Source organism: Engraulis encrasicolus, chromosome 5 (genome assembly GCF_034702125.1).
Source record: "Engraulis encrasicolus isolate BLACKSEA-1 chromosome 5, IST_EnEncr_1.0, whole genome shotgun sequence".
Lineage (NCBI taxonomy): Eukaryota > Metazoa > Chordata > Actinopteri > Clupeiformes > Engraulidae > Engraulis > Engraulis encrasicolus.
The window spans coordinates 2,663,979-2,678,234 of record NC_085861.1 but is presented as its reverse complement, the minus strand read 5'-3'; the positions used below and the strand labels follow the sequence as shown (position 1 = coordinate 2,678,234).

Sequence of the window (14,256 nt, the reverse complement as noted above, 5' to 3'; positions counted from 1 at the left end):
TTTTTCATGAAAATAGTTAACTTGGAAGCGACTGGTTTTCTCTTTGGGGCATGAAAATATATTTAGATCCTCAATTTAAACTAGGAGGGGGGGAAGAATGCATCCGTGACTGTGATGGAGTGACCATCACTAGGGTTGTGGGTGTGTTCTGACTAACATACCAATGAGCCTGGCTCTTTGGTGTAGCGGTCAGAGCCCCGGTTTACTACCCCGGAAGGTCTGGGTTCGAGTCCCAGCTGGGCAACTCTACTCCCCTTCGCTACAGTGACAAAAAAGGCTTTTTCTCCGTTCGAATGGGTTAAAGTACCATTTTTCACTAAAGTAGCTTCCGCTTAAAGTTGAATAACTTCGGAACGGGAAAAGATAAAAGCATGGCGTGAAGACCTTTAGCAAGCTGGGATTTCCATCTTACGAACAAGACCTAACATGTTCGACAAAATATTCGACGAAATATTCGGTGGCTGTTCGAAAATGACAAAAAATGATGCAACTGGCTGGAAGTCTTGGGCTAACATTTCAAAAAACGCCTGGTAGTCAATGTGTTAAAGACATAGGGAAATCAAATTTAAATGTCAAATCATTCCGGCTTAAATATGTACATAAATGTACTCTTTATCAGACGATATTGTCCAAATTTTTTATTTTTTTTATTTTTTAAACAAAATCCCATGTTAAAATCTGTGTTTCTTTTTTCGTTATCTAATGCCGGCCAGTTAATTATACGTCAGCTTGTACACCTAAATTCGGCCAATCATATCACGTCAATCATTTTTTTGGGTCATAGCATCTTGATTCATATGTCGCAGCTAATATACGCAACGGTTAATAATTCACCCGGAACCTTCTAAAGACGTCGAGGGGTACACTTCAGGACCAGCCGTACACTCGGCTACACACCCAGCTGTAATGGAGCCTCACTGTTGTGTGCCCAAATCTCAAAGAGAAAAAAAATCCTACTGTGGACACTGGACAGACTTTCCACCGTTTCCTCAAAGGGCAGGCACTTCGGCGTGAATGGATAAATCACATCAAGAGGGATCCTGGTCCATATTTCAAGGTAAGATGCGTAATTATGTCCAGTCACACCATTGACTGTCACGCATTAGCTAGCACAAATAAGCTAGCTCGCCAAACTTGTCATGACTCGCCTAATGAAGCGAATGCCTCGATGAAATAAATGAAAATATGAATGCGTAATTACACAACGCTACATTTATATGATATTTCCAGATCACTATTTCAAGATTATGCTTTCAATTGTTGTGGTAAGCGATCCGATGGCCACTAATGGTGTGCTACCAGAACCAGTATTTATAGCATACTAATGCCTAAATCAAGTTGTTTTGCTAACAAACTAAAATACATACATCCTGGTATTTATGGTTACAGATCAACGCTGAGACCAAGGTTTGCTCTGAGCACTTTGGGAAGCAGTGCTTTGTGAAGACCGCCTGTGGAATCACAAAGCTTATAAAGCATGCTGTGCCAACCTTGTTCGCCTGGACTTCAGAGAGGCCAAAGAGGAGAATCATCATTCGTAGACCGAGGTTAGTTTGTTCAGTCAATATTCAAAACGCACATGTCTTAAAAAAAAGAGAATAGTTTGCCATAGGAATACATTTTAGACAAAAGACTTAGAGAATTAATGCATATGCTGGAGAAGATATATTTGTTTGCATTGATCATGTCCTCCTGAGTCATGAGCCAAAGATTTCAAACTGTGATGCTATTACATTGCATTACATGTCACTTAGCTGACACTTTCATTTTATTCCAAGCGACTTACAGTTGTTATTTGTCAGGGTATTGGTTACAGTCCCTGGAGCAATGTGGGGTCAGGTGCCTTTCTCAAGGGCACTTCAGCCATGGAGATGTAGGGAGAGGACAGGGGGATTCAATCCTGCAACCCCTAGATTGAAAGATCAACTCTCTAGGCCACGGCTACCTCACCACTTGGCCACGGCTGCCCTGTGTATATTATGACTCTCCTGTCCTCCTCTCCTGTTTCTTTTTCAGTATGGATTCCATGGAGGTGGATGAAAACCAGCCTGATGAGAGAAGGGATGCCTTGAGGTATGTTAATGAATTGCACCATAGTTTGTAATTCATTACTGCATCCAGTTTTATATCAGTTAGGAATTGGCAGTTTGATCACAACTAGTGGTGTTGTCTTTTTGCCCTTCCAGCAGAGGTACCTCCTCCACACCCGTACCATGATTATGCTGTTCCACCACCAGAGGCCAGAGACACCAGAGGAACAACTTGAGGCGGCTCGCAAGCACATCATTGAGCAAGACAAGTTAATAGCACAACTTAAAGATAAAGTGTTCAGTGTGTCGGGATTCCAGTGTGATGATGGTCAGAATGTTATTTTACACAGGATTCCCAGACTATGCCACCATGCTGTATATATGGCTCTACAGCCCACAGCCACAGGCATGGTTGGATGGAGTCAGGCTCAAAGGCTTACACAAACAGAGGTACAGGTCATCAGAAAGGCATTTAATATCCCTAAACTAGCAATTATGGACCAGTTCTTTCTCTTCCTCTGTCGTCTCAGACAGGGTTTTGCTGAGCAGTGCACTTTGGTGTGTCACAGTCAACTGTGAGCAGAATCTGTGTCACCTGGGCTAACTATCTATACTTCATGTTAGGAGTAGATGAATGTATGCCTACTTGTTTTCAAAACACTTACCCAGACACCAGAGTCATTCTAGACTGTACAGAAATATATGTGCAAACGCCTAGTTCGAAGGTACTTAACTCCGAAATCTATTCCCATTACAAGGACAACCCAACTTTCAAAGGCCTGATTGGAATTGCCCCGTCTGGTGAGGTGTCATTCGTTAGTGACCTGTACACAGGCTCCATATCCGAGAAGGAGATTACAGAATTGTCCGGCATCCTAGCAATGCTTGAAGAAGGCGATTTAAGTCATGACAGTCAAAGGGTTTCTGGTTATGGAAATGCTATGAAAATTAAATGTCTCCCTTGTGACTCCACCCTTTTTAGGCCCAAGTGGCACTTTCAGTGCAGATGAAGTCACAGAAACACAAACAATCGCAAGACTCTGTATTCATGTTGAACATGCGATAAGGAGAATAAAAGAGTTACGCATATTTGATGGCGTCATACCCATGACACTAGTAGGCTCTGTTAACCAGATGTGGGCTGTGAGTGCAATGTTGACAAACTTCCAAGGCCCATTATTCTGATTTTCTGAAAAATTCTCAGTCACAAGTGAAATAGGAAACATGAATTGAATTGATGTTTATTTGTACAAATCTGTCAAGTTTCAAATGTACATTATATTCATATCATCTTATTGTACTAAATGATATTTATTATATATTGTATTGTACAATTCATGCATCATTTCTCCCAGAAATTGTAATAAAGAAATCTGTGAAATGCAGTCCTTTGTTTTGTATACTGACTTTCTTAGCACAGTGCAGGCAGGAAGGAGGAGGGGGGAAAAAAACTATCAAGTTTAGCGTTCATCTCTTGGTCATGGGAAAGCTCCACCTGTAATAGATCAGAAAACAAAACATTAGAAAAATGTTGTTTACAGCATATGGGTCAATGACATTTTTTGTGGCAGAGGTCAGGTGATGTAATCACAGCTTGTACCATATTATATTAATTATGTAAATTACTTACTTTGAAATGTACAAAATAGTATTTTAAACAGTCCAGTAGATGATTCAACAAAAGAGCATTTGAATCATGTTGTGACATTAACGTACACAACCCTGATATGTTTGCCACTAAAAACATCAATGACCAATTTGCAACAGTGTGTAATAACTAAGTCTTAGAGTTACACCAAAGACACCATGGCACCAGTACAGTAATCATGGACACTCAGTGTAATACCGCTTGAAAAACTGTTTCCAATACAGCAACATGTAACAAAGTAACTTACCAAACAATAGTGTATTTTTCCATTTTGGAGGCCTTGGTTTGTCTGCTATGCTTACTTTCTTATCACCTCACCATGTATGGTCATCTATGATTCCCCCCTCCCCTCGACGTTTACGGTATGTAGCCTATGTTATGCGTGTAGGTTTTCATCGACAACCTCTGTCGATGCTCTTTGATCTGAGTATCTGGGATAGGACCATCAACACTTTGCCCTGTCTGGTTATACTATTTGACATGCAACATGCTTCACCATATTAACAACGGCATGTTAAACGCTTGGTGCTGACATTTTAGACAGGGGAAGTGTATCAGATAAACATGTAGAAAGCAGTTGACTGCAGCATGAACTGAGCAGTGTAGGCTATAGATAGCTAACATGGCTAAAGTCTAATAGAAATCTCATTCTTTATTACTTTACCATTGAGTTACGTTCCAGTGTTCACGGGGTTGGACGTCTGTGTCTTCGGCTGGCGTACTAGCGTTGCGACGAGGCAAGGGCTCAAACATTATGGTCGTATGCCTTCTACAGAGAAAGTTTCTTCCACCCTGGCGGCCTCTTCCATGTCGCGTTCCTTCTTGACAGCGTCGTTGGCGTTGGCCCGTTGCTAAGAGAAACCGGCCACAATCAAACATGCTTGCGCACCTTCTCCGCCTCAACAATCCCGCCCTCTTGATAAACGACCAATCAGATTCACTTTATTCACTCGTGTAAACTCGTGTAAAGTCGTGCTCCACTCGGGAGAATTCTGAACGACAACAGTTGGAACGGTCGTTTCCCTACGTCTTTAAGAAGGTGGAGACTGTATTAATAATGCGTTCAATCTTAAAGACGTAGGGAAACGGCCGTTCCAACTGTTGTCGTTCAGAATTCTCCCGAGTGGAGCACGACTTTACACGACTTTACCCGAGTGAATAAAGTGAATCTGATTGGTCGTTTATCAAGAGGGTGGGATTGTTGTCGCGGAGAAGGTGTGCAAGCAAGTTTGATTGTGGCCGGTTTCTCTTAGCAACGAGCCAACGCCAATGACACTGTCAAGAAGGAACGTAACTTGTAATTGTAGCAATATGGACAACATGGAGGAGAGTTTTGTGTCGGAGGTAGTAGACGAGTCTCCTCCGTCGTACATTTTTTATTTAGATGAGGAAAGTGGGGGGGAAGACGTGGAAGAGGACGCCTCGGAAACAGAACATTTCGGTGTAGAAGGCATACAACCATATATGTTTGAGCCCTTGCCTCGCAACGCTGTCAGCATCACTCCTGCCGAGGAAACAGACGTCCACCCCCGTGAACACTGGGACGTTACTCAATGGTAAAGTAATAAAGAATAAAAGAATTACATTCCTGTGTAAAAGTATGATTATTGTCAATATTTAATGTAGGGAGGGGGGCCGGATGAACAGTCATATCATTACAACTGTACAGTTACGTACATGGATTAGGCTAGCCTACATTGAATGATAGACCACCATAGCTCGTTGATCACCGTCATAAAAGTCGTTGGACCTTTGGATGTGAATCCAATAATATTTGCACATAACATTGTAATATAATAATACACGATATTATTGCATATGCCTCACATCCAGGTGTTCCTGTGACAACTGTGTCAACGTGCCCTCAGGTCCTGAGAAAGTGTGTTGTAAGGAGGTAGACCAGGTTAGATTTTCCATTTCATTCCTCGAATTACCATAGAGCAAAACAGAGTAAACTGTATCTCTTTTTTCATGAATGAGCATAATGATTATTCTATTTGCCACTATATTGTACATTTGTGATTTATTTACCTATGAGAGTTACTAGGCCTACCTAATTACTGTAGTGACATTATGTAGCCTACTAACTTAATGGTTACACATTATTGGACAAATTGACTAATCCTAATGTCTGACCTCATAACTGTGCTCAGACACACCAGGATTATTCAGTTTGTCCAACAATGTAAGACAGGAAGCAAATGATAGTAGATTCTGCAACAAGCCCATTGTGATGAACATAGAATGTGTTTTAGGAATAATCTTTTATCTGTTCCAAAGATCATCAAAAAATGTGAGGAAGCCATGTTGGTGGGCCTGGAGATGCTAAATTGCATCACAAAGCATGCAGGCTTCCCTAACGTGTGTCTGGATCCTTGGGTACTGCAGACCGAATATGCAAATATAGTGCAGTACCACTATGACAAGGACCAGGGAAATTTTTCAGAAAACGAGTAAGCATAGGGCGTATTGTTAGTCATTACTCAGGGTGGGGGTATGTTTTCAGACACACATGAACAGAGTTGTAAGTAGAATTACATCTGCAAGAGCACTTTTACTTCATTCTTACTCAACTTGGCACACAAATGATAATTGAAAAGGCTATTCCTTGCATTTTCACATATGAAAACAAAACTATACACTTTGTTGAATCAACTTACATTGAGCAACTTACTTACATACAAGTAACATCCACAAGACAAAAAAATCTTGATCTTTTGAGGAAGCCTAGGTGGCAAGGTCATAGGTGGTTGTTGTCAGGGTGTCCGCCTTAGCAGTAAAGTGCAGGGTAATGTATGACATGTATGTATAATGATGTAATTCTTCTTACTACAGTGTTCTGACTAACATTTTCTGTGTAGGCGTTGGCGACACACTGCTTATCGCATCTTTGTGAAGTGGTGTTGGGGCTACCTGGGGGCACGCTATCGTGTAGCCATCCCCGCTTGTGTTATAAGGGCCATCAGAGCTGCTTTCCCTGCACCATCAGATGAAGGCTACACTGGTTTTCAGTTGCCTCCAATTCATCCAACTTTTCGAGTAAGCATGTCTATCTATATCTTCAAGGGAAAAGCAAGGCTTTTGGAACCTTTGGCTGTAATGTTCCAAATTTGAGATAATGTTCAAGTGTAAAAGAATCAGACAGGAGCAATTACACTGAAAATCTTCATAATCATGCTTTTATACATTAGTAATTTTAGCCAAAGATTTAAATAGCTTGGAATTTCCCTTTTTAAATAATTACAATGGCTACAACAAAGACAAGCTAATGTCAGGAAGACTATGCTATTTTGTGATTTTTCTCCACTACAGAGGAATAGAACGTAGACTCCAGGACTAGGGGATCACTTTTCCTCTGTGCATGCTACTACTCTTGTTACATTGTTATACATTAAGTTATTAAATATACATTGATGTGCAGATGCCTGTGTCTTTCTCTTTCTTACCTATTGGTTCTCGCTCATAATTACAAAAGAACATCTTGATTTTAAAACCTCCCACGCCCCCCAAAAAAGACTTTGTAGGTGTGTTCCATTTTACATGATATTTATTGAAAATGATTAATCTTATTGCTGCTCCTCTTGGGCAAAGCGGGACCAGGGGAGCGCAATAGCCTGGTTGGGATCAGGCCTCGCGAGTTGTGCATTCAGGTTCTCTGGGATGTCAACCTTATCCTTCAGTTCCTGAAACCGGCCAGGGTCAACGACCACCTCCTCAAAGAGGACCTTTTGTAAGTCATTGACATAGTCTACAAACAGAGGACATACACAAGAAGAGAAATGATCTGTGAAATATATGGTGCATATTATTCACGTAAGTTGGGCCACTTTTTGGCTAACTCGGAATGATGAAATCTGAGGCAGAACATGAAGAAACTCTCCTAATATTGTGTTCTATTATAAAAAGTGAAGTCATTTGACTGAGGATGGCTTACTGTATGTGGGGTCAGGTCTTGTACGATGCACTGAAAACTCCCCTTTTTTGAATTTTGGCCACCTTAACTTCACCACAGCCTCCCCATTTGGTCCCTTTGAATAGCCCCTGTCTGAGTTCTCATTGTAATGTAGCGCAGCTAGTAGAATTCTGCACATGAAAAAAAAAGTCAAGAATGAAGCTTGGTATTGGGTAGGGATGACTTGTATCACACAAACAAACAGCAGGCATGATGACTCTGTTGCATGCCCTGTGTCTGAGCTGCCGGTCTAGTTACTACCATTGATGTTTGCCCCGGTGCCATACTGGTACTGATTCTCTTACCTGCATAGCATTCCCAAGTAGGGGAAATGTTTGCTTTTGGGAGCAAATTGTATTATTAGGCTGTGAAATCCCTCTATGGATGATGACTGGTACTGGGGGCTTAGGTGTTCTATGTCTTTAAGAAGATGAGGTGACTGCAGGATGTCACAGTCTCTCAGATGCTTTAGTGTCTGTCAAGTATATAACAACAAGCAAATATAATACAGTAAGTGGATGAATATTATCATGTAAATTACAAAAATGACACGGGCTGGGCATCTAACATTACTGGCATATATTTGACCAAGTTGTTGTGCAGTACATGTTTTGAGAAATTATATCGAAGTAATGACAAAATGGGTCAAAAGTTTTTTGTTGTTTTTTAAAGTTAGAGTTGGACATGTATGCTTACATGGCTGCAGCCATTCTCTTTTAAGAGGTGGGTGCGGGCATTTGGGGTACAACTCATTGTCGTGCTGGTGCACAAATTGAGCATGTGATTGACAATTGATGGCTTCTTGTGGTGTTTTTGAGGACGCTCCACACCAATACAAATGATTTACAAAACTTTTCCTCCACCAGGCCACGTCCCTGCATCCCTTCATCTTCCCTAGGGCATCAATCCTTTTCTGTAAACCTAATCCAGGAGCAGAGCAATGACAAAATGTCATCCTTAATTTTCTTTTTAAAGTTACATAAGCAACTACTATGAATGAACCACAATCTTGTCCATCATCCTTTGATACTGCTATATGGAAAAAATACCTTTAGCAACGTGCCAGGTGTCGTACAGGTGCCTGATGGAAGGTCTTTGTTCCCTCATGAACTTCCCAATCGATGGGTGGCGATCAGTTACTATGGCTCCAATGTCCAACCCCTCCGACTCAAGAAAATGAAGGCTTCTTTCAAAGCCCTCCCTCTCCATTCTCTGGCTGTTTCCGACCTCATTACTCTGAAATAATCACATTTATAATTGGCACTCACTGCAATGACTTTAATATTAGACACAAGTATTGTCAATAATATGATAGCAGCTTACCTGGACCAATTGAATGTCCACAACCTTGTTGCAATCGAGAACCATTGTAGTGTATGAGCCGTACTTAGCACAATGTCCTGAGAATAGAGATCAAAACACACAATGATTGTTTGCATGGCAGGATGGAATAATGTTTTCATCACTGTAAAATCTGTGTGTCAAGTTCAATTAATTAATAGTGACAAACCGGGAGAATCAGCTCGCATGTCGCCTCCTAAAGTGATTGGTTTATGGCATTGTTTGGCCAGCTGAATGATCTGCTGCTGCTCTGCCCTCCATTGCCAAAGAATGGTTGGTTGCAGGAAGAGGCTTTGATGGTGGTTGAATGTGCGGGGACAGATGGATGCCATTCGTAGTGACGACAGTACCTACAAAAGCAAATGAAACACCACACATAACAATGACTTGTTATTTGAACTTTGCTAAGCACATACAATGAGAATATAGAGAAAAAAAATAGAACACAGAAGAAACCTTGTGAATCTGAAGGAATGAAGCCCCATTAAAACAGACTGCAGCCGACAACTGGAGGTTTCCCACTGGCATGTCTCTAATAAAAGGCTGGCTTTGCCACTTGTTGGTTATGACACAGTTGCTGCATGTCTGTGTTAAAACAGAAAAAAATATATATGCATGTGCTAACAAAGATGAAGACTTAACTTTCTGTGCATACATACATACATACAATACATACCTGTTTGACTGATAATAAAGTGCCAATTTCAAAGGTGTCAATTTGGCATGGTCGCATGCAGGTTGGGCAGTTCCTCAGCAGCTGCAAGAGGTTCTCTTCAAACACCATGTACTTCCTGCTTTCATACAGTGGAGGAGCACTGGAGATAGCAAAAAAAAGGTAGATGAAGCACAGTAACATGGAAGGCATAATTCCTAAATGTCGTAATACATGGGCAGTCATGGGTGAGCGGTTAGGGTGTCACGGGTGAGGCATAAATGCAATTTTGTTGTGTGCAGTGTGCAGTGTTCACTTGTGTGCTGTGGAGTGCTGTGTCACAATGACAATGGGAGTTGGAGTTTCCCAATGGGCTTTCACTTTTTTCTTTCACATATACTGCAGTAATAAAAATATCATTATAAGGCCAATCTTAGGGCAAACGGGTACTTCCTAAATGGAGGTCACATGTGAGGAACACAGTTTTTGTGAATGGATAAGTTGTGCTGGATACAGGTGACAGACACACACACACTCTACCTCGCATTGTCCTGTGAAATTTCAGTGAAGCTGGGCTGATAGGTGGAATCCATTGGATCAGTTGGCTCAATGGAGTCCGTGCTCAGCTCCTCCAACTGCAACTCCTCCAACTGCACTCTTTTTCTTTTGCCTTTGATTGGTGTTGAGGTCAGCAGCAGGTCAGGGAAGTCAGCCATTGAGCAGCCCACAGCCACTGAGTGGCCAGCTGGACGGCACGAGATACCTGAAGTAATAGATGTTATAATATGCACATTTAGGCAGTGTAGGGCAAGTTACTGTAGGACTAAATATGGAACTGGTTATTTAGTTAAGTGTAAATCAAGCGCTGACGCACCACATTGAATACCACTAAAATCCAGGTCATTGTAATGCATTGTAACTTAAGTTATTTATTTAGCATTGTAACTAGAGATTTTTGCCCTTTCCGAGATATGAGCTATTATAATGGGGACAGCGTTTGTTTAAAAAAAAAAAATTCTACATAGGCATATTCCAAATATTTTCCCAAAAGGTACCGCTGTTTGCTAGTTGTCTGCTGATGTTTTGTAACCTTTTGGATGTTTTTGAGAATAAAAAAATATATATATTTTTTAATGTAAACAAAACACTGCCCCCATTACAATGACCAAGATCTCGGAAAAGAGCTGAAGAAGAGAGAAAAAAAACACCAGGTACTGACAAGTCCAGAGTAGTGTGTGGGCATTACAGCTACATGTTGAAATTGACTGAACTGGTCCTTTAGTTAACTTACTTTTCTAATGCAATACTGCCCAACTCTGCATTTAGGATAGACATGTTCATGTAATTATACCTTTACTGCGGGTACTGGTTGTTTTTGAAACGGAGCTCCTTGAGGTCTGGATGAAAACGTCCCTTTGAGTCGGGCTGTACTGACAGGCGACATCTCTGGTCTAAATGACAATGGGCAGAAATTGGAAATAAACAAGTCACATTATTTACAAGAAGTATGAAACGATATGGCATGACGTTTCTGAGCTTATGACAAGGAATTATAATGTGCGTGTGCACTGCAGTGCTGACTGGATAAACGCGCCGGTAGCACAGTTGAAATAGGGCCATTAGAAGGATCAGTGACTATTTTGTGCTGGGCTCTATCAGGGAACACTTTGCATGGAAAATAACCTAGAGCGCCAATCTCAAAACGTTTGTATTACTTAGTCAAACCGAGGTAATGTCGGTTATGATATTTCGTTGGATGACAGTAAGTAAGGAGACAACTTTTGGCTAGAAAACTAAGCATTACATGGGCATAGTAGTTTGGTGGAATCAGCGCGCTAACAAAAACATTTAGCCAAAAGGTGTCTGCCTGAAGCACTGATAAGTAACAACAAGACATCAAAATCAGTAGCAGTAGTACTTCGTACGACATGATCACATATCAACAGAAACGAGATGACGGTAACTTTTGTCTAATTTGTATCAGACACTCACTGACTGGTATTTTAGAAGAAGATGTCCCAACTGTGTACACTGATGGCACAGCCGTGTCCTCAAGGATTAGCTCCTTCGCCAGTCCAGCGGAGTACTGCCCGTAGTTGATAAAACAGGACTCGGTGAAATGTCTGGCGCAAACCCGGTCTCTCTTAGTCAGCCCTCTCTCGTCGAAATGCAGGAACTCGAACCAGCAGGCACGAATTCCGGGACTCGCCGGGATGTTGAATAGTGTTGTTTGCATGGGCGGACAGCCCAGCAAACATCTCCGTGGTGCACTCATACTAACTAATGCTAACACTAACGCTAACACTACCGCTAACACCACAACACACACTCTCTCAAACGCTCACACCCACAAACAACACAATCACACAGTCTCAGCACAACACACAGTCTCAGCACACAATCTCTCACCACTAGCAATATCACTCACTCTCACAACTGTACACTATATCCTAATAACTATCAAAAATTCGCTCTAACTATGCTCCAACTATAATAAACTACAACACCTGTAACGGTCACCACTACTCTGCGAAGATTCTATTATTAACCGTTGCGTATATTAGGATGCGACATATGAATCAAGATGCTATGACCCAAAAAAATGATTGACAGTTGGCCGTTGACAGGTGACCGACATATGATTGGCCGAATTTAGGTGTACAAGCTGACGTATAATTAACTGGCCGGCATTAAATAATGAAAAAAGAAAAACAGATTTTAACACGGGATTTTGTTAAAAAATAAAAAATATATATTTTTTTGACAATACCGTTTGATAAAGAGTACATTTATGTACATGTTTAAGCCGGAATTATTTGATATTTAAATTTGATTTCCCTACGTCTTTAAGATGTGCTGGGCTTATCTTCAAAAATGGATATAGCTTTCTCTCAAACATTGGGTGAATCTTTTCAAGCAGCTTGCTCGAAAACCAGTCTGGGTTAAAATATATATTTTTGTATGAGAGACGCTGTTTGGCATTTAAAAAAAATATTTTTGAATGATTGTTTTTATTTTTTTATATTTTCATTTTTTTGTTAAGCACATAATTATACATGTGTTCATGCACAGTTTTGATGCCCTCCCTGATGAATTTACTATATTCTGTAAATAGCCACAAAAATAAATAGAGAATTAATTTAATGAGAGGGTAAGTCCAAACTTTTGGTCAGGGATTTTTTTCCATCCCTGATGCTCTCGTGCGGCGCCCCCTAGTGGAGTGGCGCCCTTAGCATTAGCCTATACTGCCTATGCCAAGGGTCGGCCCTGCTTTTGGCCTGTAGTGCATGTGCGTGCTGCTGTCCTCTCAGGGCTCCTCACTGTTGCTCAGCTGCAACACTATCTCCACCTGCAGGATAAAGGAGAAAATGAGATCATTACACTATCAGAACACACACACACACACACACACACACACACACACACACACACACACACACACACACACACACACACACACACACACACACACACACACACACACACACACACACACACAAAGAAAGAAAGAAAGAAAGAAAGACAGGAGGGGGGGAATTGCTTCAGAAAGAAGAGAGATGGAGAGAGAGAGAGAGAGAGAGAGAGAGAGAGAGAGAGAGAGAGAGAGAGAGAGAGAGAGAGAGAGATCGGGAAAGAGATACAGAAAGATGAAGTGAGGGAGAGACAGAGAAAGTGTGGAGGAGAAGAGAGAGAGATAGAAAACATTAGAGAAAGGAGAGGGATAGAAAGTAGGTGGAGGGGAAGAGAGATAGACATTAGAGAGAGAGGGATAGAGGGATAGAGAGAGTAGATGTGGAGGAGAAGATAATGAGGTGGAGGAGAAATGATCAGGCATGAAAACGGGTCAGGGGTGAAAAAGGTGAGAAAGGTGCGGCGTAGCGCGGTGGCACGGAGCGGCGCATGTGCTACAGCGGTGTGCGCGCATGTGTGGTGTGCAGTGGCGTTTTTGGGGGATAGTGTTGTATAAGAGTCATACTATGGGGGTCTGGGGGCATGGTCTCCCATGGGAGAAAATTTAGCTAAAACCGTCTTTAAATTATGAATTTTGAGCATACTGTAGCGACCCAGGGACAGAGAACATAAGAAGAACTGTAGATAGATAGATAAATAGATAGATAGATAGATAGATAGATAGATAGATAGATAGATAGATAGATAGATAGATAGAAAATGGGTTTTGGTTCTCAGCCTTTTTAAAAAATAAATTCCCCCTTGACCTCATCAAAACCCTGCCAATGCCCCCCTTAAAAATAAAATAGACTAATGCCCCCCTATGGCAACTAAGCACCCCCTCCTATCCAATTATCCATTATCCAATGTCCCCTCAACGCTTGCCTGGTTGTGATCTCGTTTGAACAGTTAATCATCATATTTCAGACAACTTGTAATACAAAAAAATCTTTGACAGTTTGGATGAACTACTGAAATTTTATTCCATTCACCTAGTATATCTGTTTCCCTATAAAAAAAAATAATAATAGGAAAGCTCCAACTTTGACCGTGTTCCACTAGATTTTTAATATGTAATTTAGATGTAGGCTACCAAGGGATTACAAAAAACTTGGCATGATTCCTAAAACAATTTGTCCCGTGTCAAACGATTGACTAAGTTAGGCTTCGCTCTTTCTCCTCG

The 14,256-nt window shown here is 41.2% G+C and overlaps 2 protein-coding genes and 3 long non-coding RNA genes across 7 annotated transcripts; 2 read left to right on the top strand and 3 right to left on the bottom strand.

The window, feature by feature from the left end:
- Positions 1-1,331: 1,331 nt before the first annotated feature.
- LOC134448234 (uncharacterized) lies at positions 1,332-2,929 on the top strand. 2 transcript variants are annotated; one of them, XR_010034686.1, is made up of 3 exons: positions 1,332-1,547; positions 2,017-2,073; positions 2,190-2,929. It is a non-coding gene; the product is annotated as an uncharacterized LOC134448234 (long non-coding RNA). The 2 variants fall into 2 exon arrangements; XR_010034687.1 differs by having other exon boundaries at positions 2,187-2,929.
- A 555-nt stretch (positions 2,930-3,484) lies between these two features.
- Positions 3,485-4,698, bottom strand: LOC134448233 (uncharacterized). Its single transcript, XR_010034685.1, has 2 exons — positions 4,343-4,698; positions 3,485-3,525 (listed from the first exon to the last, which is right to left on the bottom strand). It is a non-coding gene; the product is annotated as an uncharacterized LOC134448233 (long non-coding RNA).
- Positions 4,699-4,753: 55 nt separating this feature from the next.
- On the top strand, positions 4,754-7,098 carry LOC134448231 (uncharacterized). 2 transcript variants are annotated; one of them, XM_063197934.1, is made up of 5 exons: positions 4,754-5,234; positions 5,512-5,581; positions 5,959-6,131; positions 6,540-6,717; positions 6,991-7,098. In XM_063197934.1, the coding sequence occupies exons 1-5, from the start codon at positions 4,948-4,950 to the stop codon at positions 7,003-7,005; spliced, it is 723 nt and encodes a 240-aa protein (XP_063054004.1). In that variant the 5' UTR covers positions 4,754-4,947; the 3' UTR covers positions 7,006-7,098. The 2 variants fall into 2 exon arrangements, with proteins under 2 accessions (XP_063054004.1, XP_063054003.1); XM_063197933.1 differs by having other exon boundaries at positions 6,540-7,098.
- Positions 7,099-7,196: 98 nt separating this feature from the next.
- On the bottom strand, positions 7,197-8,297 carry LOC134448232 (uncharacterized). Its single transcript, XR_010034684.1, has 3 exons — positions 7,936-8,297; positions 7,613-7,761; positions 7,197-7,426 (listed from the first exon to the last, which is right to left on the bottom strand). It is a non-coding gene; the product is annotated as an uncharacterized LOC134448232 (long non-coding RNA).
- Positions 8,298-8,322: 25 nt separating this feature from the next.
- On the bottom strand, positions 8,323-12,467 carry LOC134448750 (uncharacterized). Its single transcript, XM_063198405.1, has 10 exons — positions 11,620-12,467; positions 10,975-11,074; positions 10,164-10,386; positions 9,648-9,786; positions 9,428-9,556; positions 9,141-9,321; positions 8,954-9,030; positions 8,680-8,866; positions 8,478-8,551; positions 8,323-8,343 (listed from the first exon to the last, which is right to left on the bottom strand). The coding sequence occupies exons 1-10, from the start codon at positions 11,896-11,898 to the stop codon at positions 8,323-8,325; spliced, it is 1,410 nt and encodes a 469-aa protein (XP_063054475.1). The 5' UTR covers positions 11,899-12,467.
- Between the last annotated feature and the right edge of the window lie 1,789 nt (positions 12,468-14,256).

Excerpts from the sequence above, each read along its gene's own strand:
- LOC134448750 (XM_063198405.1), bottom strand. The coding sequence starts at position 11,898 with ATGAGTGCACCACGGAGATGTTTGCTGGGCTGTCCGCCCATGCAAACA. Across the intron at positions 8,552-8,679 it reads CACCTGGCACGTTGCTAAAG|GTTTACAGAAAAGGATTGAT; the intron begins GTATTTTTTCCA and ends CTCCTGGATTAG. Across the intron at positions 8,344-8,477 it reads CCTGGTGGAGGAAAAGTTTT|AGAATGGCTGCAGCCATGTA; the intron begins GTAAATCATTTG and ends ACCTCTTAAAAG.
- LOC134448231 (XM_063197933.1), top strand. The coding sequence starts at position 4,948 with ATGACACTGTCAAGAAGGAACGTAACTTGTAATTGTAGCAATATGGAC. Across the intron at positions 5,235-5,511 it reads CACTGGGACGTTACTCAATG|GTGTTCCTGTGACAACTGTG; the intron begins GTAAAGTAATAA and ends CCTCACATCCAG. Across the intron at positions 5,582-5,958 it reads GTTGTAAGGAGGTAGACCAG|ATCATCAAAAAATGTGAGGA; the intron begins GTTAGATTTTCC and ends TCTGTTCCAAAG.